Here is a 27,790-nt window from a genome sequence, read left to right as displayed (position 1 = left end):
AGCATCACTGAAAGGACTCTCTGCAGATTGTTCAGAGTAAAATCTAATCTAATTAATAAAACTGCATGAATCCCTGTAAAAAATTGCATGTCTCCAGTCATAAATTTTATCTTCTTTTATTACCAAACTTTGCGTGTTTAAAAAAACATGCCTGTTAGTTCCTTGTTCTCTCTATCTTTTTCAATAAGACGTCTAAAAGTGGAAGCTAAAACTCAGATCACTTCCTTTCTTCCTGTCAGTCTAAAAAAAGGAGTAGAGTGAACCTTCGTCTGGTCAAAGTGTTCACACCGTCACCTCCAACAGTATCACTGAAAGGACTCACTGCAGATTGTTCTGAGTAAAATCTAAATATTTCTGGTTTCAGTAAAAGTCTGAGAAATGCTTAAGGAGAGTCGACAGACTGAACTGTGCAGAAATGACATCTGTGATCGGACTGTTGCTGATGCTGATCACAGTCACTGATGGTGAGTTGATCATCTCATTCTTGTCTGCTGCTCTTTACTCATCTAATTCTGTCCTTTTACCTTCATTAAGATTTTTGAATTATTTATTACTGGTTATAATTAGTAAAAAAAAAACACATTTTTAAAAAGGAAACATTTCTTTTATTTTAAAAATCGTGGGAGTGCAGTTTCATCAAGAAACTCTTTAGACCAACAGTTGTAAAATTGAAGTTAATTTATCAGTCCTAAAATAGATAAACATGCATTTGTCAGGATCCGGTTGTGGACACAAAGGATGCAGGAATGCAGAAGCAAAGTCTTTAATTCAGCACTGAACTGACTGATGACCAAGGCTAGAATTCTCAGTAGACTCGAGAGGCAAAACAAAACAATCTCATAATGAGTGGAGGAAACACACAGACTTTATCCACAGGTGGACTGATGACATGAGTGAACACAGGGGTAGCCAATAAGATGACAGGTGGAAGAGAAAAGTAACTGCAAAGAAAAAACCCAGGAGACAAAAAGAGCTAGAAACAGGATAACAAACTGAACATAATTATACACCTCACCCTAAATACCCCACAGCATTACTATATTATGAATTTATATATTTGATGTACAGATCTTTTTATTTAAATGATTCAGTCAACAAAATCAAAGAGTCACTAGAAGTAACTCTTTAACAGACTTTTTATTTGTTTATATTTATATTTAGATTTATGTATAACTGTGCTGTGATATTTCTTTAAATAGCTATAATGTGCAATATTTGTTTCTTCTTTCTTAACTTTCAAATCTTCCAGGTGTGGTGACCCACTGTGATGGCAGACAGAATGGAGCTCAGTGTTATGGAGCTTTGGGAGGAACTGTTTCTCTCCAGCTGATGGACGACTTCTCAGGAATACATAGATACCAGGTGAAAGCTAAAAACGTGACTGTACTATCAGGAGGAAAAAAACAACAACCTGTGATTATGAGAAAGGACAGATCTTCATTTCTTCCCTCTAATGGAACATTTTGGATCCATAACCTGAGCAGGAATGACAGTGGTGAATATAGACTTCAAACATTTGATTCAAATGGAAAACTGACAGAAAACCGCACCCTACAGTTATTAGTTCAGGGTAAATGTTTTTATCAGGTGATATTTGAAGTGATATACAAAAATATCTGACTGTATGTGGACAATCTACACAAAAAGTGTCGAAGTTAGTGTTTATTTTTTCCACATCTCAGCTCTTCATCAGAAAGATTGTGACTAAAGGTGTGTGTTCTTCTCAGCTCCTGTGTCCTCCGTCTCGCTGGTCTCTGAGTGTTTGTCTCAGGGAGAGATGAAGGAGTCCTGCTCCTCTGAGGGAGGGGACAGTCCTCAGTACAGGTGGACTCTGAATGGAAAGTCACTGACAGAAGCTGAGCTGCTTTCTGGAAACAAGCAGACAAACATCATCACTTTGAAACAACACGTCTCAGGACGTCTGGTCTGCTCCTCCTGGAACCACGTCAGCTCTGCTTCTAATGCAACAAACATCTGTACCTGTGGTGAGTTAGAGGAATAAAAACTTTGAAAAGGTGTGATTACTCTGAACATCATACACTTTGTTATCTCACAGGTTTCATTTACATAAACTGCACCTTTAATGGGACAAAGATATCAAAGTGGGTGTTTCAGGAAAACAACACTTTGTGTGTTGAATCAACAACAGAGGCACAAAGCATTATGGGTAAGGAGTCAGAGTCACTGACAGCATTCATCCATCACCTTTTTATTTAACCAATCAGTAAATTCAAACACAGCAAAATCTGCAAATTATATTCTTATAAACTATTTGACAAAAGTCCAACATGAAGTTAAAACTGAAGATATTATGTCACATCTTAAAAGAGTAAACATTTTTTATACTTTGTTATGAATGGATCAGAAAAACAGACATTTATACAAAGTATTAAGAAAATTCACTTTGGTTTGTTTTTAGTTTATTGCACATTACAACCCAGTCCTCCTTAATTTACCAAACGCAGAATCTCTTAATTTTAAACAAAGATGCTTCTTTTACGTAAAGAGAGTTTCTGTTATTCTAGACAAGATAAAGTCCAGTGTTTTGGGAGCTGATGGTGGAACTGTGTTTTTTTCTTCAATAATGGAACATTTATGATTAAAAACCTAATTTCATTTTTTATGTTGGACACCAACATCACATTATGTGTACTTATAAAGTAGAATCTCATCATTTCAATCTTTTTTTTGGTCATGGATCTAACATTGTGTCGTCTTTGTGTCTCTAGTTCACACAGATCCGTCCGTGCTGAGATGCAGTCTGATGTTTCTGTTTTCTGTTGTTTCCTTTGTTGGAATCGGCGTCTATTTCAAGTGGAAGAAGATCAAATATGAGAAAGCTGAACAGTTTGCTGCAAGAAACAGAAGAAAGTTTTCAGAGGATTTCTCTGAAAATGAACAAACACTGTAAAGTGACGTTGAACCAAAACCATGGTAACATCCAAGAGGAAAAGCTGGATTTGCCTGTACAATATCAATAAAAACACATTTTAATGAATTTCCATACATTCAGAGAATTCTGATCTGTTTTTAAACTTTCATAACATCTATGAAAAACCATCAACTGTAAATATTATGCAAGCAAATACAGGAAGATCAGTCTTTAGGTTTATTGCTGTAAAATAAAAAGAATCTTTTTAGCATCATTGACTAATTACTACATTTTATGGAAATATATTTGTAATTTGTTTTATGTTTTACAACATGGTGACACTGTAAAGTTGAAGGTTTTTTTTTTTTTCAGGTTTTCTTAAAGTGTCTTTTATATCTAGATTCACCTCTTCTTAGACATATTCTGATTTTGTCCTTGCTTTTGATTCTTTTGTTTTTTTCTAAAATAAAATAATTTTGAGAGATCTGAAGAGTTTGCATAGAAGAAATTATTTTTTGTAATGAATGACTATGACCAGAGAAATGCTTGATTTATTAAGTCCTTTAAAATATAATAAAGAAACAGTTCACAAAGTGCACATTTTTTAATTTAGTCCCTGACATTTAAGGTAAAGGTGTGTGTCTGTGTTAGATTTTTCATGTGGAAACATGTTTCTATTTTATTTATTTATTTATTTTCCTAGTCAGTAAAATTTGTTTGTGCTAAATGTTTTTTTTATAAAAGCCACAAAATAAAATCTGTATTATTGTTTCTACAACAAAAGATCACAGGTTTCAACATGCTATGATTATGTCTGCATTAATCATTCTTTGTTTATATTTGTGGAGATATCCAGACAATATTATTACACATAAATACTCTTTCTTTGATGATGGTTAAATTGTTGGTATTCCTTCTTCTATGAAATGATCCAATAATGTTTATAACTTCTGTTTCTGTTATCTCTTTTACAATAAGTACTCTACCTCTGATCAATGGTAATATTTTCATAATTTGGGTGTTGAAACAACTCCCTTTTTTAGGCTCCAGTTTAAAATATTGGGCTAACCACACTCACTTTTCATGTTAGTGGTGTAAGGATCCTGTGGTTTTGTTCTTGGTCATGTTTTTGGTTTTCTCTTTGTCAGTCACTCCAATTTCAAGTTCATGATCCACAGCTGTCTTCAGTTCAGTTAATTACCTTCAGCCTATTTGGTTTCTGTTCATTGTTATCAGGTCATCTGCTCTGTTTTGTCACTGGTTTGTCTCCCCATAGTTTTGGCATGTTTTAGTTTGTTTATTAAATGTTTTATTTCCTGTCACCAAGCTTGGTCTCCTGCATTTTGGGTCCTCCATCACCAGTTCCTAACAAGTGGGACTTCTGGGTGTTTAATTGACAAATTTACCAAATGTGTTAGTGGCTTAATGAGAATCTCTTTGTTCTTACACAAAGTTGGTGTCAAGATTGTACTAATCCTTAGCTTTAAAATTATTTATTGAGCCAATTATGTTTTTAACGTCTGTTTCTGTTATCTCTTTTATAATTATAATTTATAATTAGGATGCTTTATTACGTGTGCGTGTTGTTGTTTGTTTGTGTGTGTGACTGCGATCCGTCCCGCCGCTCTCGGTTAGCGGCTGCCGGACTCAGGAGAACTGTGTGTGTCCGAGCAGAGCTTGGACTTCCAGCTCACACAGCGGCTTTGGGGAGTTATTTGAACTTTTCAAAGCATAAAAAGCCGCTCAGTCCTTAGAAACCGTTCAAACAATGACGTGGATTTGTGTTTCCAGTCGTGTCCCGACAAAATAAAGGCTGATGTTATTCCCACATATTTACGTTCAGCCAAGATGCAGATTGTGGCATATCCCGCATGAGTGTTCATCACACAAGGCTAATGTTGTTAGGGCATGTGTTGTTAGCCCCTCCTGTGAGCTCCGTTCTTCCACAAAAAAGCACTGACCACACGGATTAAAAATAAAATGATGAGCGAACAGGCGCTTCATAATATTCATAACATTAATAAAAGCATGTTTGGAAGATCGTCTCATATATTACCGAGCTGCTGCATAAAATGTATATGATGGCAAAGGTTTTTTTACGGCGGGACCTATTTTCTCTTCCGGGACTTTTTAAAACTATACTGCACATGCCCAAATGATTTCTTCCGACCGAAAGTGTGACCATGTGAACGTTTGTTCTAATCGGAAAAAGGTTTTCTGGGCCCATGTGCACGGTTGAATTTAAATCAGACCATTCATCCGATCAAGATATTTTGCTCATGTAACCGCGGCTAATGTCTAGTGAATAATTCCCATTTTGAAATGGGATGATATAGTAGGCTACATATGTAGCGTTTAGCCTACTAGCCTTCAGATGTAAATTGACTGGTAAAGAGTATGTTAATAAAAGACAAGTCCTCAATATCATTATTCCTATTTGACCCTTAACTACAATACCCGCTGGCTGTCTGTCTACCGGCCAGCCGGCTGCCCGAATGCCGGCATGACAAGTAAAAGAGCTCCACGGCGGGCCGGAGCTCGTAGGAGCTATGTCCGATGTGGCAAAGCAGCAAGCCTGGGCATCCTATATCTTATGATATTTTTCTTATTTTCATCGAGACAATATAAATTGATCATTCTTGTTTTTATTTTTCCCCTATTGAACAAATGTGGGCCACAGAGACACGGAGGGTGCGGCAGAAAGCGGCTTTTGCAGCAGGATGGAGTGCGTATGTGAATGAATCCAGACATGAAAACTTGATTACCGATGCTTCTGTGCTTTATAAAATAAATACATTTGATCTCTAAATATCTTCCATGAAATTTAATGAGACACACAGAAAGAAATGTGAAGGTATCTACTGGAAATCCAAATATTGCTCACATCCATGTTTATGAATGACTTATGTCGTGAATAATTATTTCGTTCGCACAAATTAATTGATGGGTGGGAACAGAATACTATTTTGTGAAAGCAAGATATTATTTTGTTCGCAAAAGTTAATTATTGCTTGGGAACGAGATATTATTTTGTGGGAGCAAGATATTAATTTGTGGGAACAAGATATTTATTATTTTATCCATGTCAGGTCACGGGCTCAGTATATTGCCTATCCTGTATATTTTTGTAGGGTAAAGAAATAAATGTTGCCAAATTTATAAATGTTACCAAATTTGTCACATACCCCAATATATTTTGGCATGTTATCTTTCATTATGTTATCATGTTATGCTCATGATGTAATGGGGGGTAAGGGAAGTACCCAGGTGCAGAGAAGGAGAGGAGGCAGGAGGTTGCAGGAGAACGGGGTTTTAATAACAAAACTAAAGACAAAACCAAAACCACTGCATACGGCAGGCTAGAAACTCGAAACACTCTAAAAATGCACTAAGCTCGAAACCGGGGAAAAATACAATATGGACCAGCACAGGAGGAAGGGAAAGACAGGACTTAAATACATACAAGGCAACAAGACACAGGTGGAAACACTCAGGACTGATGGGGCAAGGTAAAACTCAAAACAACGAAACAGGAAACCCTACAAAATAAAACAGGAAGTGAAACTCAAAACATCACAGAACAAAAAGGAAACAAACCACAAGGGCAAAGAAACAGAAACCGTAACACATGATTATAGAACAGCACTCAGTTTTCTGAAGAAATTACAGCAGTTCTTCTGTCTCACCACAAGGGGGAGATTTCCTTTATGGAGCAGGCCAGAAGAGCAGCTGAGCCTGTTGACTGAGACACGGAAACAGAAGTTGACTATGTGCTGTTTGTGTTCCAGCTGCTCACTAAAAGCTAACTTAAAAAAATACACATTTCCTTTCAAGTATACAACAAAAACTGGTGTCAGAAGTGGGATCAGCTGTGCTGTTATATAGTGGAGATTGGAGGACAACACACAAAGATCGAGTTGGAGGAACTGCAGGACCAGCTGAGTGAAGTTCTGCTGAAGCTAAAGCTGGACCAACTGCAAGACGTGTGTTTTCAAGCCAAAATCTCAACTGAGAAAGAAAAAAGAAAAGATATGCTGATCAGAGCTATTAGTCAAGCAGTTGATACTGCAATAGAAAATGCAGATGAGGAGGTAGCACATACATATTTGGACCGCTTAATTAAACATGCAAATGAAGTGAAAGAAAGAGACAACCAAATGAAAGTTAGTGATGATCCCAGTCAAGATGCAGCTGCCTTAACCTGTCTGAAAGATCATTCTAAAACCCAGGAGTTGGGTCAAATGCGGAGAGCAAATTTCACACACCTAGGTGTGTGACAGATAGTGGGACTTTAACTTTAATCCACTCACATATGTACTCACAACAGCCAATCTGAATGCCACCACACACCGATGGGTGGCTGAACTAGCCGATTTTCAGTTCACTATTAAGTAGGAAAGCAGGGAGAGCCAACAGAGATGATTATAATCTGTCACGCATGCCCCTAGACATAGACCATTCCATCCAAACCTGTACCAAGACACCGGATGAAAGAAACAGCGTGAGTGAATCTTTAGCAGATCAGCTGGAAGAAGGTGAGCCTTGGTTGTGCCCTCTGACCATCTCAACAGCAATAACAGAGGTTCAGAAGGAGGCCTGGATGTCAGTGCTGGAGATTCCTAAAGCAGACCTCAGACAGGCACAGCAGGAGGATCCTGTAATTTTTGAGATGCCTTAAGTTTTTCACAACCAATCAGTGGCCAAAAGGTGGAACACATGCTCACAATAAAGGAATAGGTGCTCTTAAACAACAAAAGCAGAAACTGGATGTGGACAAAAAGGGGCTACTGTTGTATAGGAAAACATCCAACCGCTCACAGTTACTACTGCCTAAGATATTTCACAGGCTAATTTACAAAGAACTGCATGAGGACATGGGCCATTTAGGTGTTGAGAGAGTTCTGACCCTCATCCAAGACCGTTTTTACTGGCCCCACATGCAGAAGGACATTGAGCACTATGTAACTCGGGGATGCAGCTGTCTGAAAAAAACAAGTGCCCCAATAAGCCAACGAGAGGGCTCCTCATCAACATTACTACCACCTACCCATTTACACTTGCAGCATGTAAGCATGTATTCATATCCTCCCTTACATTTGGAGAAATGTAATGGAGGATATGAATACATGCTGGTCGTGATGGACCACTTTATCCGGTTCGCCCAGGCTTACCCCAGCAGAAACAAGAGTGCCAAAACAGCAGCAGAAAAAATATTTGGAGATTTTGTCATGAGATTTGGCTTTCCCACCCGCCTTCATCACAACTAGGGGCCTCATTTATAAACGTTGCGCACACACAAAAGAAGGTGTACGCTTCTCTCTACGCAATAATTGAGATTTATAAAAAGCAAACTTGACGGGAAAATGTGCGGTCCTTCACGCAAGCTCTGACCCAGGCGTACGCACAAAAACGGCTGAAATGAGAAACGGCGACACCGTCGGCAGATGGAAGAAACACGTGAAAGTGAAAATGACAATCCTGCCTCTCATAAATAACATGAAGACTTCACAAAGCAAGTCTTACAATTAACAGCCTACACGAACACCCGTTTGATCGATCAGCAGTGAAACAAATAAAAAATATCAAACGAAAATTACAACAGAAATTCAAATGAACACATATTTGCAAAAAGAAAAGTGAAATATGTTCTGCAATATTGGCCTGTTGTGTGATTCATCTTCATAAATAATATAGTTAACAGAACAAAATAATGTACAAAACTGATATTCCCGTCAATGTGTCCGACTGGCGGAGCACATATAGGTGCAATTAGAGAGACAGATGGATAGATAGAGAGAGATGCATTAATTGTCCACTGGGGAAAGTTGTTTTCATAGTAAAACATTTCTTCATAAGCTACGGAATTATGGTATTCATGCATATGCCTTTAGTTTGTTTTATTTTTGATAAAACAATGTATGGCATATGTCTCAACCATTCAGAAAGCAACAAGAAATTACATTTGAGCTGATCAATTTCCCATTTCCACGTCGATTATTACCAACATCTGTAGCTTGTCAGATACAATTAAATGGATGGAAATAAAATGCCCCATCACAATGCGTAATGACGCACAATGGCTGATCTTGCGCTCTTAGAAGATGTGGCAAATGGAAGAATTCGGAGTGAACGGATCATTAGACAGCAAGAAGACTTGCTGGCAAACGAGGACGAGTGGCTTTTGAGCCGGTTCAGACTTCCTCGAGCCGTCCTGTTGGAGCTTTTGGGGGGGTGTCACCCGGTGCATCTGGCGCGTCGGTGTTCCCCCTGCGCCTCAGTCACCACTCCACTTAAAAGGGATTCCCCAATAATTGCCGCCAGTCTCTCATCAAAAGGGGTCAGCTCCGGTGCCCCCCCCCCCCCCCCCCCCCCCCCCCCCCCCCCCGTGGCAGACACCCTCTGGCGATGCAGCGCTAGGCGTTTTTTTGCCTCGACTTCGATGTCTGACCATTTCATTTTTATTTGGGCCACGGTCCGAGGTTGTGAGGCTATAGCATTAACGGCGTTTGCCGCTCACGTGCCTTTTTGGCATTAGTAATGCCCACACTGTGCCCTCCAAACAACACTTTTCTCCTCTTTTCCACCTCGCCAACAATAACTTCTACTTCACATTGAGTGAAGTTACGTTTTTTTCATTTCCTCTCGGTGTTTGCCATTGTTTCGCAGTCAATGAATATTCATTTGTGGGCGTTTTACAGACTATTTATGGGCAACTATGGGCGTGTCATGAAGCCGCAAAAGCTGCGCTGCATTTAGAATTAGTTGTGATTTATTAAGGGAAAGATGCGTAGGATGTGCGTGCGCACAGTTTTGTAAATCCAAATATTACTGTGCGTACACACGTCCTATGTTTCATCCGTACGCCACTTCTGACGCAAATCCTATGCAAAGTTTTATAAATGAGGCCCCAGGGCAGGGAGTTTGAAAATAAGCTGTTTGAAAAACTACAGCAACACAGTGGAAGAAAAGGGTCGAGGACTACACCATACTGTCCTCAGGGGAACGGTAAGGTGGAGCGCTGCTGGCCATGCTTCAAAAGCAAAAACAGACCCAGAAACAACAAGGGAAGAGCTCCACAAACAGAGCAAGAGGACAGTTCAGGGGATGATGATGACTGGACAGGAATCACAGGATGGCCAACAGATCATCAGGAGCGTCAGTGTGAAGTGGAACCTCCAACTGATCAAGGAAACACCGCAGCTGAATATCAAGATGAGAATGAACCACAGAATGAGGGGGGGAGGCCTTCATGAGGACATTGAGATACAAGAAGATGAATGTTCTAATGGTGCCAGTCTCAGTCAGCCTGAAACAGAAAGCAGTGATCAAGAAGAGGTCCAACCGACACTTGCTGAGGAAAGAAAGTATCCTTTCAGAATGAAAAAGCCAAAGTTAAGGTTTACTTAACATCAGTTAGGACAGCCTGTTATGGCGTCTGACTGAAATGTTCTATTAAAGATTTAAGATTAACGTGACAGCTAAGTTAGAATTAGTTTAGTTCAGATGTTCATTTCCAGTAAGACAACAAATCCTTTTATTTTGTAATGTTTAAGTGTTGTTTCTATACTGAAAAGAGACAGTATGCTTTATTTTGTAGAGGGGATGATTAAAGTGTTATGTTAAGGTTACTGTACCATACGTGAACTAGGAGGTTTAAACTATGTTAACATGCTTTACTCAGAGGGAATACAGATAACCATGCAAGTGATGGACGTAGCACTGGACTGTCAACGTGCACAATGACACTATCTGCAAGCATATGGCAGAGAAAAGAATAGAGAATTGAGGAATTGATACCCTCTGTAGTAACTACAGAGGCCCAAAAAAGACTGCAATTCCTTCACACTGCATGGCACAGGCCATTCCTTAACTGCATTTATTTTATTTTATTTTATTCTTTTTTTTTTTTTTTTACTTGTCCTGTCCAACAGCTGGGCAGGCAGATTAGAGCTGAAAACCTCTTGTTTTGGACATATTTTACTTTAACAAGAGGGGTTATTAATCTTCAGACAAACCAAAGGTATGACTGAATAAACCCCTTTTGTAATTGAGGCCAAACTTTATTCATTTCAACCATGATTGAAAATCTTTGGTGTTGGACCGGACGGAAAAGGAAAGAAGGGAAGAAGAGGGAGGGATGTCAGAGGGGGGGGGGGGGTAGTGATAGGGGGGTGGTAAGACCATGAAGCAGCATAGAGCAGACAGGTTTACTGGCTGTTTATCATTACGGTACAGTTCGAATGTAGTACAAAAAGGGCGGGGCCTGTTCACACACACTCAAATATTATCAACACACCTGCTAGCTGCAAAAAATGTTCACATGTCAACATGTACACAAAACAGATAGTGTTCACGAACGCATACCTATGCCTTTAAACCAACTAGTGTGAAATCTTTAATTCATTCAATCATGCAAACTATTAGTGCAAAGGTGAGCTAACACCTGTGCTCAGGTGAGTGTTTATGTTCTTCTAAAATGGATGGTGGAATGTGAAAAGAAGGAGGAGGAGCGCCCAGCCACCCCCACACCCAGACCCCCGCCGCAGCAGCAGCGGCAGCCGGAATTCCCCCAACGCCACACGGGAACAGGCAGGGAACAACCGCCCCCCGGGCGACCAAGACCGCCACCCAGGCCAGGGACAGCAGGACCGCCGCGAGGCCCCCAGAGCCCGAGAGCAGGGAGGCGCGGAGGGAAAGAGAGCGCCGCCCCAACTGCATTTATTTTAGATGGATCTGTTGCAGTTCCATCTGCAGAAATATGGTGTCCTAAAAATCTCTCTTTCTGAAGAAAATTGCACTTCTCCCACTTCACTTTAAGGCCTGTATGTTTAAGGCGCTTAAACATCATCTCAAGTCTTTCTAGGTGAGATTGAAATGAGGGAGAATACACCAGGATATCATCAAGATATACGAGCATCATTTCAAACATCAAGTCACCCATAGCAGCCTGCATTAACTGTTGAAAGGTTGCAGGACCATTGCAAACACCCATTAGCATATGCAGGTACTCAAAAAGCCCGAATGGTGTTGTGAAAGAAGTTTTATGTCTGTCATGCTCATCACTTGCCACCTGGAGGTAGCCACTTGTGAGGTCAGTGGTAGAAAAGTATTTGGGGCCTTTTGGAGCATCAAAACTCTTGTCAATCCGTGGCAATGGGAATGCATCTTTCTTTTTAGTTTTCAGATTCAGTTTGCGATAGTCTACACAAAGACGTATGCTACCATCTTTTTTCCGTACCACCACCATAGGTGAGGCATATGAACTCTCACTCTCCTGGATGATACCTTTTTTCAACAGTGTTAAATTGTGCTCCTGAACTTCCTTATACTGGTAGGGTGGAAAATGTCTACATGGTTGTGTCACTGGTACATCATCATCCAACTTAATTTCATGCTTTACTTTTTTTTTAGTAAAACCCAAATCATCATCATCATCCACAAAACATCAACATACTGAGTCAGTAATGCATGTAGAGCAGCTCGCTCTTCATCAGTGCCCCCCATGTCCAAGTTGTCTAAGACTGATTGCACTTTACTGTTGTTGCATGCCGAGAAGCAACAAAGACTTGCTCCACATCTGCAGAGATGAGATGAAATTTAACATCACAAGTCTTGTCACTTTCCACACTTTCAACTACAGAGATAATACCCAGCCTGGTTCTTGGGCATAACCACACATCTTCAGATGAAAAGTTAACAATCTTGACTGGCAAAATATGACTTTTTCTGTTTACTAGAGCTGGAATAAGGGTCACATCTGGTGGAGGAGGTGTCTTTGCAGGCTCAATTATCAGCTGACTGGTTCTGTGTACCTCATCCAAGTGACCCTTAACCATGATTGTTGCCATCGAAGCAGCTGGAACATGTACCTTTTCTCTACCTGAAATTCTGACAATTCTCTTTTTTTTAACAGTACACGTCTGAATTTTCTGGAAACACTTCTCCAGCCTGAGTCCAAAGAGCCCCCAATGGCAGTGTCAAATTCTTTTGTAATCAGTTGTTGACATTTGCTTATGATATTCATGCCAATTATACAATCTCCTGACCCAGTGGCAAGATTAGGGCTTTTAAAACTAAGAAAACACAATTTGGGATCTTTAAACCCATTGTCTCAACCCGTATTTCAACACAATCCTGATATGGAATCTCAAGACCATTTTCAGCACTTATCTTTGGCCAAGTAGCAGTGGAAAGAATGGAATTGTCATCCCAAACATTTTCTTTCTGAAAATGTAATCTGTGATGGTACTCACTTGACTGCCCGTGTACTGAAGGGTTCTCTGTAGCTATGTTCCTTCTCTGTGGACACTGTCGTGCAATATGACCTGCAGTTTGACATATGTAGCATATTTGTTTACCATCGGCAGTGAAATTCAGTGCAGCCTGAGCCCTACCTGCTACTGGGACTCATTTTTGGTTGTGAGTAGTCAAATCCTTTACAGCCTTGGCAACTTCATTTATAACTTTTCCTTGTTCTGCAAGAAGCTTCACAACATTATCTAGAGAGACAGACTTCTTCATACACTGTTGGGATGTGCTGATCTGCCCTTGGTTCGGAAAACCCGTTCTGACACTGTCCAAATGCACTAGTTTCTTGTGAGCATTTACAGCTGTACATTGTGCATCTGCATAAATGGAACTACAGTAAACCCTTGTTTTTCGCGGGGGTTACGTTCCAGAAAGAGCCCGTGATAGTCAAAAACCGTGAAGTAGAAACCTCTATTTTTTTTTACAATTATGATACAATTAAATACTCTATTATACATTGAAAAGAAAGAACAAACCATTTTATAGGCTCAAGCATTTGTTTAACAAATCAAAGTACTTTAGAAACGTTTTTTAACAAATAACTTCTGTTCTGTACTGTCAAATAATAATTCTAATCATCAATGTGAACAGAAGGCGTCAAATCGCGGAGATTAGCCCTGCCCATCGCAACCCGCTTAATTGGATTAAACGGGAGAAAATATAAAATGATGATTATGAAAAAATACAAAGTACAGTCGCACAAATAGTGACTCGGGTGTATTTAACTGCTCTAAATTCAGACTGAGCCGCTGCATCCTGACTCCGCTCTGCAGATTTTTCTTCTTTTAAAGCCCGCGGTGCAGTTGCAGGTGTGTTTGTTCGGGAGAAGAACATAGTGATCGGCAGTTGGTGTCGCTCTTTTTTCTTCTTCGCAAAAACATCCTTATACTCCGACATGCCAACATCAATAGAATTTGCAAGTACATAATGTAAATTTGGCAAGCTGTTTTACGTACGTGTACATATTAACTCAACGTTATTGACGCACAGGTAGAGAAGAAGCAGAGTGGCTTTTTAGCCAATCAGAATGCAGAACACAATGCACGCTGCAAATCCGTGAAGTAGCGAAACCGTGAAAAGTAAACCGTGTTATAGCGAGGGATCACTGTACCAGACTTCATTTTGCTCTTCACTCCTCTTGTGCCTGCTGTCAGATCTTCTGAGAACCAAAAGTAAGCTTCTTCTTGCACTTCTATCCGAGATGAGTCAGGATGAGCTCTGACATATCTAAGAAGCTCTCTTCTCAAAGAAGGATCAATCAAGCCCTCTACAAACGGATCCCTTTGTGCTACCTTTTCATTTGCTAGTGAGTTGGGACAACGTTTAAGTACAGAGCTTAGTGTTTGCGATAAAGCATGAGCGAAGTCACGTATATTCTGACCTTTCTTTTATTAGCTAAAGTAGTTTAGTCAAACAAAAAAAAGGTTAAAGCTTTTGATGAAACTCGAAAATAAAGTTTTTAAAATGTCTTCCACTGGTGTTGCAGAAATTCAGTTGAAATACCAGAGATGTATTCTTCATAAAAGATGATTTTAGATCTCTTAAAATTAGACCCAGTATCGTTAAGTGCTTTTCATTTTCTCCACTTTGGGTGAAACTGAAATTTTTTGCAGCTCTGTGCTAATTTAAAAAAAAATGTGTTTTATTTTTTTTACTTCTTAATTCATTATTTCCTCCTTTCTTTTAGGAATATGAAGGAGAGCAGGAAAATGATTGTAATGGAGACATTACAATCTGTGACAGAGACGTTATAATTAATAGTTCATTAAAACACTCTGGAAAAAAAACACCTGGTTTCAACACTATCAAGAACATTTCAACATGTTTTGGTTCAGCTGCTGGCCTGAACTGCTGCTTTACAGAGGATTTTTGTTAGAAATGTTGAAAAAATGAATAGTTTTTTAACAAATATGCCAAACCTACATCAGTTCCATCTGTGTTCACCAGACGTGTTGAGAACTTGTGACACAGTAATGACTAAACTTGATGAAATCTGTAGAAAATGAGTCTGTTGTAACCGTCTTTGTCTTTCTAAATTGTTTGTGTTCTGAGTGAAGTTTGCGTTTTCTTCGTCTCATTGGGTTAGAAGTGGCTGTTTGTTGAGCTTCCTTCTTTCTTCAAGAAGTCTGGTGTGTCTTTATTTCCGTTTTCAGCTCTGATCGCTGCAGAAAAATGGAAGCCGTGGTCGCTCAGGGTGATTCAACGTGTAGAAAATGTATGTTTTAATATCTTATTCTTCATTATGTTATAGCTTTATCTTTAGTGTGAAGTGAACTCATTTTGAACTCATCAGGACTTATTCTCCAGTGACCTTCACTTGTGCTTTGTAGTTGCAGCAGCAACTAGGACTTCTTTGTGCAAATCTAGGAGTTTCCAGAGATGCAATAAATATGTCATGGACTACATTTCTACTATCTGGGTTGAACACCTTATCCTTGGGAAAGTGTTCAGATTCGTGTTCTCATGTAGAGGTTGGAGCTGACCTTTGCTCTGGATACCGGTAAAGGAACCTTGGGTTGTCCAGGAATGATTTACTCTGACCAGATGGGGACTCTTTTGATCATCGGACTGTGTGCGCCGGTAAAACGGGCCCCCGAGAGGCGGAGCGCATCTGAAGTTGGCAATCGTCAGCTATTGGCCAGAGGAAGCAGGCGGGCTATCAGCTGACGAATCAGAGCGACCAGGGGCGGAGATCCAGCGACCATGATCTTTCCGGAAGGCGGAGATTCAAACACATCTTAAAAAGACTGGTTTTAAAGTTTTCCATTGTTCTTAGGAAAATCTACGAGTAATTCGCATGTAACTTGTGCGTCAGTAGATCTTTACTTGAGAATCCAGATATATATGCATTAATGTTTAATCTGTGCTCTAGAACTATTGTCAGGGAAATAAACTTCGTGTATTTTTAATCCGGTTGAATCCTTGTTTGCTTTACCACTCTCGACTATCGAACACGCATGTACGGAAAGAACTGAAAAGCGAAGATTTCTTTCCTACAAACGTTTTGAAGTTTTATCTGACAGATTCTGTATTTCTTCATTTAAAGTTTGAAAACTGGAGAACTATTGTGTTTTGCTTTTTCCAACGTTTACTGCGACTGCACAAGTGTGACCTACACTTCAAAAGCCCAAACTCTGAAAGTGCTTCTGTCACAAACAAAAGAACATCAATTTAGACTAAACAGCTGAAAACTAAAATTCTGAAACATTTTAAAGGATTTGCTGTATTTTTGTTGTTCTACACAAAATAAAACATTAAAACTAATCAAGATACTTTTTTTCAGGTACAGAGAGTTTCTGTGATTCAAGACAGGATAAAGCTCAGTGTTATGGAGCTGATGGTGGAACTGTGTTCATACAGCTGATAAAGAAGACATAGAGACAGACTTTCCGGAACTTTCCAGAAGTTCCGGTTCCGGGTTACACAGCAGGACGCGTGGCGTGCCTCTCTGCGAATACTACTATCTTCAAATTACTTAAAAGGTTGATTTTCCCCAAAAAAGAGAGCTGACCATGCCCCAGAAGAAACCCCAGGAATACGAAGACCTCAAAAAGACTCTTGACATTATTCAAGAAACGCTGAAAAGTTTTATGGAACAAGTGTCGGCTAAGCTAACGCCACTTTGGGAAATGATGGAAGAGTTCCGAAAATTTCGGGCTCAAAACGAGCAGCGAGAAAACCGGGTCGAGATTCTGGAGAAAAGACTGGACGATGTGGAACAGCAAGTAAGGATGAATAATGTCATTCTCACTGGAGTACCAATCAAGTCTTGAGCGAAGCTGGATGCAGCAGGAGCCAACACTGCTAATGCTAGCGCTAGCATAGCTAGCAGTGCTAATACGGAGATCGGTGCAGTGTCTTTGGAGCAGCAAATACATTCATTTCTCACATCTAAAGGGATTTCCCTAGATCTCAATACCATCGAGACCTGCCACCTGCTCCCCAGGAGAAAGGAGACGGATAAACCAGCGATCCTCATCAGGTTTGTGAATCACAAACACAAGCTAGCTTTCATGACCCAAAGGAAACACCTGAAAGGTTCGGCTGCTTATCTGAACGACCATCTGACCAGAGGGAATGCTGAAATCTCAAACCATGCACGGCTTCTCAGGAAGCGTAAGCAGATTGAGAACACTTGGGTTAAAGGCTGCAGGATTTACGTCAAACCACTCGGTCCGGAGGACCGGTCCAAGGTTCTGGTTGTGAACACCATGAAAGACTTTGAAAAGTGTTTAATCACGGTCGTCTGAAACAACATGGAGGAATAAACCAAAGAGCCAAATAATTTCAAGAAATATGACACGTGGATTCATCACTTTCTCTGTATGTCTGACGTAACCTGAATAACAGCAGAGTTCTGACCTGCAGACAACTTGACCTCAACTTTCACCGTCGCTGATATCAGCTGAAGAAGGATATGGACCTGAATCTAATGTCTGCAGTCATAACATCGAAGAGAACAAACTCTGTTCAAACCCAGAAGATCAGCTGTTATCAGTAAAAGAAGAAATACCAACCTTGGACAATCGACAGTTATGGACCCTTTTTACTTTTCCCCTACCGCATTACTTTATTATAAAAAATAAAAATAAAAATACAAAAAAAAATATTAAAAAAAGGAAGACAAATGATTAATCACTTATTGAAAATTGTTAAATTGATTGACTTTTAATGATATTACTTCACTTTCTCCAAAAATTGATAAATTGATTCAAAAATCTTTCCTAATGTAGCATAATTTTGCACGTTTTTAACTTTTGATACTTGATGAAATTTTGCTATGAAAATTCCTGAAACAGTGTTGTGTCTACTTTACTGATACAGTATTATGTTTTATTCATATGAATGGCTTTTATAAGTAACATAATCTGCATATATTTCAGATGACTGATCTGCATTTGCCATGTTGATTTCTAAGATAGTTATTTTTGACGTAATACTTAAGTAATTCATCATTTTTTCATGTGCTTTATCGATATCTTATGATTTTTTATTCTGTCTGATAAAAACTGGGAACCGGATATTGATAAATCATGTAATAAAATGGTTATAGTATAACGGGGTGGGATTATATAAATTCGCTTCCTTCCACTCCCTTTCAAGCAATATTTATTAATATGTCTAATTATTTTAAGTTTGATTAGTTACTGTATGAATGAATAACACCCCACTCGGTCACTACGAGTACCAAGTAATGCCCTTTGGACTCACTAATGCCCCAGCCATATTTCAAAGGCTGGTTAACGACGTCTTACGAGATTTCCTCAACCATTTTGCTTTTATCTATCTAGACGATATTCTCATTTGCTCCTGTGATCTCGCCCAACATAAACATCATGTCCGCCTCGTTCTTGAAAGACTCCTCGAAAATCAGCTATTCGTCAAAGCTGAAAAATGCGAATTCCATGTATCCTTGATTCCCTTTTTGGGATACATCATCAAAAGTGGCAGTATTCGACCCGATCCAGCCAAATTAGCAGCAGTTGCTAAATGGGAGGTGCTGGATTCACGAAAGAAATAACAACAATTTCTTGGTTTCGCAAACTTCTATAGGCGCTTCATCCACAATTACAGTTCTATTGCCACCCCTCTCACCCAACTCACTTCCATTCTCAAGCCTTATACTTGGAACCCTGACGCCGACGGTGCTTTCAAAAAGCTTAAACAACTCTTCGTTTCCGCCTCCATACTCATTCAACCTGATGTCCATAGACAATTTATTGTGGAGGTGGATGCGTCGGATTCAGGCGTCGGGGCTGTCCTGTCTCAAAGGGAAGCCTCGTCAGGGAAACTCAAACCCTCAACACACTTCTTCCGGAAACTCAACCCCGCTGAACAAAATTACGATGTGGGCAATCTTGAATTACTGGCAATAAAACTGGCTTTGGAAGAGTGGCGACACTGGCTGGAGGGGGCTGAACATCCATTTATAGTATGGACAGACCACAAAAACTTGGCATACCTACGATCTGCCAAACGTCTCAACGCTCGCCAAGCCCGCTGGTGTCTGTTTTTCGACCGGTTTGACTTCATAATCACTTACCGTCCTGGCAGCCGTAATGTAAAACCGGACGCTCTCTCCAGAAAGTACAATCACACTAATTCTGACTCTCAATCAACTATTTTTCCCCCACTTGCATTGTAGGGAACCTCACCTGGGACATCGAATCTAAGGTCCTGCAGGGCCAAGGTGAGGAACCCGACCACCCTCCATGTCCACCTGGAACTCTCTACGTGCCTACTTCACTCAGGTCAGACGTCATAACTTGGAGTCACTCCTCATTAATTGCATGTCATGGGGGCATTCGTAGGACACTCTCTCTAATTAAGAGACTTTTTTTTGGCCATCTATGGAAGGGGACCTTCGTGAGTACATGGCTGCTTGTACTACCTGCGCCCGTTCCAAGACCTCTAATTCACCTCCTGCTGGTCATCTGAAGCCCCTATCTACTCCTAGCCGACTATGGTCCCATATAGCGGTCAACTTCGTCACCGGATTACCTCCGTCTCAGGGTCACACGGTCATCTTCACCATCATTGACCGTTTTTCCAAAGCCGCCCGTTTCATTCCCCTCCCTCAACTACCCACTGCCACAGAGACTGCTGAAATACTAGTAGACCAAGTTTTTCGTCAACATGGAATACCCTCAGACATAGTTTCCGATCGGGGCCCACAATTCACTTCCCAGGTTTGGAAAGCATTCTGCAACTCTCTTGGCGCCACGGTCAGTCTAACCTCTGGCTATCATCCACAATCTAACAGTCAGGCGGAGAGGGCAAATCAGAAATTGGAGGCGGCACTCCATTGCCTGACCGCTCAGAACAGCACGGATTGGTCCAAGTTTCTGGTTTGGGTGGAGTATGCTCACAACAATCATCCCTCCTCTGCTACAGGGATGTCTCCCTTCGAGGCCTCCCTTGGGTACTCACCACCTCTGTTTCCGTCACAGGAATTCGATCTGGCAGTGCCCTCGGTCCAGCTCCATCTCCAGCAGTGCCAGCAGATTTGGCACCAGACCAGGGCCCATCTACCATCCTCGTCAAAGGATCTGGCTCTCGTCGAAGTACATTCCCATTCAGGCTACCTCCCGCAAACTGGCCCCCCGATTTATAGGACCCTACGCCAATGACCGGATAATCAACCCCACCTGTGTCCGCCCCAAGCTGCTCTCGGCTCTCAAGGTACATCCCACGTTTCACATTTCACAGATCAAGCCCGTTCACGAGAGCCCTCTGTGCCCGCCATCCGCTTCCCCACCGCCCGCCCGGGTCATTGATGGCGCTCCGGCATACACGGTCAGTCGGATTTTGGACGTCCGGCGCCGTGGTCGTGGCTACCAGTTCTTGGTGGATTGGGAGGGATATGGTCCAGAGGAACGTTCGTAGATCTCCCGTTCCATGATTCTGGACCATTCCCTCATCTCGGATTTCTATCGTGCCCACCCGGACCGGCGTCCTGGACTGCCCGGTGGCGGTCGTTGGGGGGGGGGATACTGTCATGGTGTCTCTGTCAGCCCCACCCCTCTCTGCTCTGCTCTGGAGGATTCCCAGCTGTTGCCACTCACCTCGTCAGCCACTCTGCTCTGCTCTGGAGGATTCCCAGCTGCACCTCATTAGCCCTGCTGCTTTCTTAAGGAGATCCACAGCCAGTATTCGTTGCCAGTTCGTTGCTCCTCCATGGTGCTTGCTTAGTCTCTCAAGTTTATGCCAAGAAATTTAATCCTGTTTAGTAATTTATCTATGCCTCGCTTCCAGGACTCAATCATCACGAGTGCTACCTGGGATTTCCTCCGGAACCACCTGTTCTGTCCACGCTCTCCTCACCTGCCATTCATGCCCTCTCAGCCTCCGCAGAAGCCCTCCAGCCATGCCTCGCCTTGCTGCCTCCTACCTGCAGTCTCGAGCCGAAGATATCACCTCTGGGAGATCACCCACAAGAACTAAATTAATCAAATTACTTACCTCATAACTCTCCTGTGTTCCTTCCGGGTTCCAGCATCTGGGTCTGTCTCAAAGCCTCGAATATCATGGCAGGATCTTCCTAAAAGATGCACTTTGATCTGTTTGTATGCAGCTGCCCTGATTTTCTTTTCTTTTTTCTCTATGCTAATGGGGTTACATTAAGAACATGACAATGTGAGGAAACTGCTGTAATTTCTTCCTTTGGTTCTGTGCTTGAAACTGGCCTCAACATAAGATGTCTTAAAGGCTATTTTATGTTATTTAGGCAAGGCAAGTTTATTTGTATAGCACAATTCGTAGACAAAGTAATTCAACGTGCTTCACAAAACAGAAAAATGCATTAATTTTTATCAATTTTTTATTTTTTAAAAAGGAAGGAAAGAAAAGTGCAGATAGGACCTTTCAGTCATATACACGGCTAAACAGAAATGTTTTAAGTCTAGTTTTGAATATGAACACAGAAGAGGCCTGTCTTTCGACTTCAGGGAGGCTGTTCCATATCTTTCTCTGTTCCATATCTGGTCAGGACTCGAGCAGCAGCATTCTGGATGTACTGAAGCTGTTTTACAGCTCGTTTGGAGAGGCCGGTGAGCAGGCCGTTACAGTAGTCTAACCTACTGGAGACAAATGCATGAATAAGTATCTCCAGGTCTGGCTTTGACATCATGTTTTTGATTTTGGCAATGTTTTTCAGATGGTAAAATGCCGCTGATGTTACTGACTTGATATGGCTGTTAAAGTTCAGGTCAGGGTCCATGATTCTGACTTGATTTGAGGGTTTAAGAGACAGAGAATGAAGGTAGCTGCTGACACTTTCTCTTTGTTTCTGTGGGCCAAAAATAACAACTTCAGTCTTGTTTGAGTTTAGCTGGAGAAAGTTGTTATGCATCCACGCACTGATCTGTTGGAGGCAGTGGCTGAGTGAATCCACCGGCCCATATTCACCTGTTGTCAGTGCCACGTAGATCTGAGTATCATCTGCATAGTTGTGATAAGATATGTTATTACTGTGCATTAACTGCCCTAGTGGCAGCATGTAGAGGTTGAACAGAAGGGGTCCCAGGATTGATCCCTGGGGCACACCACAAGTCAAGGCCATGTAGTCTGAGACTCAACTCCCAATTTCAACAAAGTATTTCCTGCCTTCTAGATAAGCCAACTTAGGGCAGATCCAGAGATGCCAACCCAGTCTTGGAGTCTGTGCAAAAGGATCCCATAATCAACAGTATCAAAGGCAGCCCTCAGGGCTAGCAGGATTAAGACAGAGACTTTGCCATCAAAGATTATGATGTTTGTTTTTCATCATTTCTCAGTGACACAAAGCATAGAAATGGTGCAAATTGATTAAAAGAACCACATGATCCACAAAATGGAAGAACAAGCTCTGTATGTGATAAACAAAGGAGAATGTTTGGAGGCTTCTTGATAACAGCTCACATACTCACTAACATATGTGTTAGTGTTATGTGTTATTATTAAAAAAAAAATAATAAGAATTTAATAAAAAAAGATAAGGATGACCACCACTTCTGTCTGGAAGAGGTCAGTCAAAGTTGTTTCAAACTGAAAATTAACTCAAACTCAGTTTGTTGTCACTAAGAAAATCAACAAAACTGTAAAAATTCAAATTTACACCCTGAATGTGATTCACCTGCAACCAATTTAAAAATTTAAAAATTGTTCTACAGATTCCTTACTTACATATTCTTTTGATTAAGAAAGTAGACAGAGAAGCACACTACAGATGTGAGACTGAAGAAAAAAACAAAATCCTGAACTGTTTTATATATCTGTAAGTTATTTGTGTTTCGTGTGATTATTGACTTTTTGTTTTTTGCGCCTGGAGGCTTAGCATGTTATTTCCAGTTGTGACATGTACAAAGTCCCTGATCTATGAATTAGTATGTTGTTTAACCAACATCAAAGATGGACACGTCACCCCTCTTGTTAAAGTAAAATATGTCCAACACAAGAGGCCGTCAGCTCTCATCTGCCTGCCCAGCTGTTGGACAGGACAAGTTAAGAAAAAAAAAAAAAAAAAAAAAGATGGACACGTCAACAGCTTTTCAGAAGCAGTTTGTCTTTGTATTTTCTGTGCTGATGGTTCAGTGCTGTGCAGCATTTGCAAGAATAACATTTGACTTTGTTAGATAATATTACCCTTTTGAAATTTCTCTTGTGATCTTTCCGGAAGCACAATTTAAAAAGTCACAAATAAAAGTTTGTCAAAAAAGAAAAAATGTGTGTGTCCTTTGGATTTATAATAAACCTGTTTGGATTAGTCTTTGCTAATCAATATAGACTACATTTTTTGGTCAAACTAAACTTGGATGAATTGTGGTGTTAAAATGTGTCAGAAGATACAATGATAGAAAGTTACAAAAAGAAAGAAAAAGTTTATTTTGAAGAAGAGGCAGAAACTTGTTCAGAACCAGCAACATGTTATCTTAATTGGCCTTTAGAAAGGAAGCAGTTTATCTTTTTTTCACCATCAAGTCATGATGTCATAACTTACTGTGCTGCACTTCTTAAGGAATGTGTTCACAAAAACTAAAACACAAAGATCAGTGTCCTGCACACTGACATAAAGATAATGATTAAAATGTGGAGTTTTTGTTGTTTAATACTAGAAGAAAGAAAATTAAAAGAATCCTGACCCTGTTTGGAACAAAGACTTGATGATACTTGTGGATCTTCTTGGCATTAAAGCAAAGAGTTTCAAAAATCATTTTGGGTTTAATGTGTAATTTTTTTCTTGCAACAGTTACAAACATTGTGGATCACACTTGTGAGTTGCGATAGGTCTTTATATTTCTGATTTTAAGATTCTGAAGCCAAAATGTTTTCAGAAGCTAAAAATTCAACCACAAGGGGGCACAATTCAGTGCATTCATGTGCTCAAGCAGCAATTTGGGAAAAATAAACCCTCCTAATGAGCATATTAATACTTTCCACAGTCACAAAAATTTACTACAGATTTTGGAGAGCTTGATCTTAACGTGACCCATCTTAACGTTACTATAACAGGGCTCCAGACTGCGACCAATTGGTCGCATTTTGCGACCAAAATTTGAGAGTGTGCGACTGAATTTTACATCCAGTCGCACATGTGCGACCAGTAAATTTGCCTCCCCCACCATCCGTATTTTTTATACATTAAATGTGGAAGGGGCACGTCAACGATCGATGAAATGAGCAATGAAATCATCAATGAGACGCGAGCGCACACGCACGCAGACAGAAACACACACTCGCGCGAATACTCATGAGACTGGAGCACACGCGAGCACACACTCGCGTGTCATTGAGTGATGCCTGAGGCGGCCAATGCGTGTGAGAAGAATAGGGAAAGTCACTGCAAGTGGCTAAAATGCGTGGAGGGGGAGGGGCCTAGAGATAATCGAGCGCGCGTAAACATCTGTGGGAAGGAAACTGAGGAAAAATATCATCACAACCTGATATGTGCGTCTGAGCTATGAGCAAGCGAACTATTGATTCGTTCTTCCGACCTGCAGCTAGTGTACCTGTGACAGAACTACAGCAGGGGTCTCAAACTCGCGAAGCAAACCGCGGTTCTCATCATGCAGGGCTGTTACGGCAGCACACCGCTCCCGCGGGAGATGGTCAGCTGAGCATAAATGTCCCACACCTACATGCGTGACAGCTAACGGGGCTTGAACTTTAAACACGTGTGAGCGACAACACGATTTAGTCTTAGACGCACTTAAAACACGTGGGGAAAATGCAGCGATAGACGTGTTTGAGATGATCCAGCGCCCTGGGGGGGGGGGGGGGGGGGGGGGGCATGAAGGTGAAGCTGCAGCGAGACTGAAGAACAGGAATTAGGAGTTGTCCTTAACATTCAATTTAGTTTTAATATGCCTCTCCCCCTCAGTATGATCTGTGATATCACATCTTTTATAATTATTTTAAGGTTTTGTAATGGATGTAGCCTTTTTTTAATCAGTTGGTATTTTAATTATTTTAATTGATCAGTGAACTACAAAAAACCCATCAGGACGCATCATGCATTGTTTTGTAGTCTGTAGGGCAGCTTTCAGTCAGTTCAGTACTAAATTTCCAGCTGCATTCGCTCAGGCTGGGGTCTTGCTTCCGCCCCTTTCTGGTGATATTTTTGTTTTGATTGACAGGTGATGTTAGAGCAAAAACAAAAATATATGTCTCACACCAGGTGATCTGTGCAGCGTTGCGTCCATCTGGGTGATCTCAAATTATTGTGCATCTTGGCTGCACCTATTTGGTGCCGCCAACATGAATTTCCATCCCCTAATATTTACATACATTTAAGTATTGTTTGAAACAGCACATTGTAATTTTTGCTTCTATTATTAAAGTATTTATTCGTAATACAGTGGAAATCAGTAGATTTGGTTAGCATGTTGATTTACGGTATGCGCCCCTAAATTTTCTGGTTGTGCTCCTAAAGTTGTCAGTTAGGGGCCACTGTGCTCCTAGTGAAAAAAGTTAGTCTGGAGCCCTGTATAACCTTGTTAAGTCTTAAACTGTCTTTAATCCAACAAAGTTTTAGCAGGTTATGTACAGGAGGCCAAATACTTAATGCAACAGATGAACAGAACTCTCACACACACAATTAAAATGTAGTCTTTATCTATTTTTTTTAAAAAACTTTTCATTATCTCATCATATTCTCTGGTCGTTTTTCTGACACATTTAAAATAAAAGTTTGAGACACTGTATTGATCTGAAGGTTGAAGATCTTTTATCTTAATTCATGAAGTTGGATTATTTTTCACCAAAGTTTCTGCATATATTGAGTTGTGGAGTTTATTCTCTCCTTTTAATTTAACTACTTGTCAGGAGTGTTGTGTGACAGTAGAGTGTCAGCAAGACTCAAAGGAAAGGTGTACAAGACAGTGGTGAGACCAGCCCTGCTCTATGGGTTAGAGACGGTAGCAGTGAGACAGAGACAAAAGGCTGATATGGAGGTAGCGGAGATGAAGATGTTGAGGTTCTCCTTAGGAGTGACCAGGTTAGACAGGATAAGGAACGAGTACATCAGAGGGACGGCTCATGTTGCCTGTGTTAGCGACAAAGTCAGAGAAGCCAGACTGAGATGGTTTGGACATGTTCAGAGGAGGGATAGTGGATATATTGGTAGATGGATGTTGGAGATGGAGCTGCCTGGCAGGAGGGCAAGATAACGGCCAAAGAGGAGATATGTAGATGTCTTAACAGATGACATGAAGTTGGCTAATGTTAGGGTAGAAGATGTTCATGATAGAGTGAGGTGGAAAAGGATGATTCGCTGTGGCGACCCCTGATGGGAAAAGCCGAAAGAGAAAGAAGAATTTAACTACTTGTCTAAACTCAATTCTTCATGCCTCAAATGCTGTTTTAAAATTTAGAATATTTCCATCTGTCCCTCTCATCAGGTTTTTTTTGCTGGAAACCAAAAGGGGAAGTAAAACTTAGATCACTGCCTTTCTTCCTGTCAGTCTAAAAAAAGGAGTAGAGTGAACCTTTGTCTGGTCAAAGTGTTCACACAGTCACCTCCAACAGTATCACTGAAAGGACTCACTGCAGATTGTTCAGAGTTAAATCAAATCTAATTAATAAAACTGCATGAATCCCCGTAAATAATAGGATGTCTTTAGTCATAGTTTTGATCTTCTTTTATTTCCAAACTGTGCGTGTTCAAAACAACATGTCTGTTTGTTCTTTGTTCTCTCTCTCACTTTCTATAGAAGACATCTAAAAGTGGAAGCTAAAACTCAGATCACTTCCTTTCTTGTCAGTCTACAAAAAGGAGTAGTGCGAACCTTTGTCTGGTCAAAGTGTTTACACCGTCACCTCCAACAGCATCACTGAAAGGACTCACTGCAGATTTTTCAGAGTAAATTATAAATATTTCTGGTTTCAGTAAAAGTCTGACAAAAGCTTAAGGAGAGTCGACAGACTGAACTGTGCAGAAATGACATCTGTGATCGGACTGTTGCTGATGCTGATCACAGTCACTGATGGTGAGTTGATCATCTCATTCCTGTCTAATGTTCTTTCCTTAATTACTTCTTTTTTCAATTTAATTAAATTCAATTTTATGCTTATTTTTAAGCTATACTGGCATCCCTGCCCTTAGACCCCCCTTCGCAGTAAGGAAAAACACCTAAAAAAACAGATTCCGGAAAAACAACAAAACGTCAGGGGTGCCCACATGAAGGAGGGATCCTCCCCCAGGACGGACAGGCAATTTACCAAAACTCATAGAGAAGAATTAATTTATCTAACTCTACAACTACACATTTAAAGTCCAGCAGACGAGCTTCATCCAGATGGAGTTGGGGGTACAGTCAGGGGTGGGACTCAAGCCGGAGACAGGATCCACAGCCAGGTGAAAGAGCAGTAGGAAAGGCTTTTTTCAGTGGCTTTTCTCAGATTAGTGTTTGATTTATGTTTGATCTGATTTAGTAAAAAACATTTTTAAAAAAGCAAATATTTCTTTTATTTTAAAAAGACTGGGTCTGCAGTTTTATCAAGAACCTCTTTCGACTAAATACTAACAGATGTTAAATTGAAGTTAATTTTTTTAATACTAAAATGCATTACTTCATTATGAATATTTGCTTTATATGTCTTTTTGTTTAAAAGATTCAGTCAACAAAATCAAAG

The 27,790-nt window shown here is 40.6% G+C and overlaps 3 protein-coding genes across 7 annotated transcripts in view; 2 read left to right on the top strand and 1 right to left on the bottom strand.

The window, feature by feature from the left end:
* The window catches only part of LOC105354907 (uncharacterized), an 88,955-nt gene that overhangs the window by 11,820 nt on the left and 49,345 nt on the right, over positions 1 to 27,790 (bottom strand). The gene's annotated exons all lie outside the window — the stretch shown is intronic.
* LOC105354908 (T-cell surface antigen CD2-like) lies at positions 238 to 4,193 on the top strand. 2 transcript variants are annotated; one of them, XM_020706608.3, is made up of 5 exons: positions 238 to 464; positions 1,250 to 1,495; positions 1,728 to 1,985; positions 2,057 to 2,167; positions 2,730 to 4,193. In XM_020706608.3, exons 1-5 carry the CDS (start codon positions 416 to 418, stop codon positions 2,909 to 2,911), a joined length of 846 nt encoding a protein of 281 aa, XP_020562267.1. In that variant the 5' UTR covers positions 238 to 415; the 3' UTR covers positions 2,912 to 4,193. The 2 variants fall into 2 exon arrangements, with proteins under 2 accessions (XP_020562267.1, XP_020562266.1); XM_020706607.3 differs by having other exon boundaries at positions 279 to 464; positions 1,250 to 1,570; positions 2,730 to 3,046.
* LOC111948016 (pregnancy-specific beta-1-glycoprotein 11-like) overlaps positions 26,856 to 27,790 on the top strand; it is a 105,447-nt gene continuing 104,512 nt past the window's right edge. Inside the window, exons 1-2 of one of the 3 annotated variants that reach the window (XM_078954235.1) lie at positions 26,859 to 27,144; positions 27,237 to 27,512. Coding sequence is in view for 2 of the 3 variants with exons in the window: in XM_078954233.1 (XP_078810359.1) it covers positions 27,096 to 27,144 (49 nt within the window). In the remaining variant the exon portion in view is untranslated. Of the gene's footprint in view, positions 27,145 to 27,236; positions 27,513 to 27,790 lie in introns of all 3 variants that reach the window. The other 2 variants (XM_078954233.1, XM_078954234.1) reach the window with 2 other exon arrangements.

Source organism: Oryzias latipes, chromosome 10 (genome assembly GCF_053564925.1).
Source record: "Oryzias latipes strain Hd-rR chromosome 10, Olatipes_Hd-rR_3.1".
Taxonomy (NCBI): domain Eukaryota; kingdom Metazoa; phylum Chordata; class Actinopteri; order Beloniformes; family Adrianichthyidae; genus Oryzias; species Oryzias latipes.
Note: the sequence above shows the minus strand (reverse complement) of the source record. Positions and strands in the feature narration are given on the sequence as shown.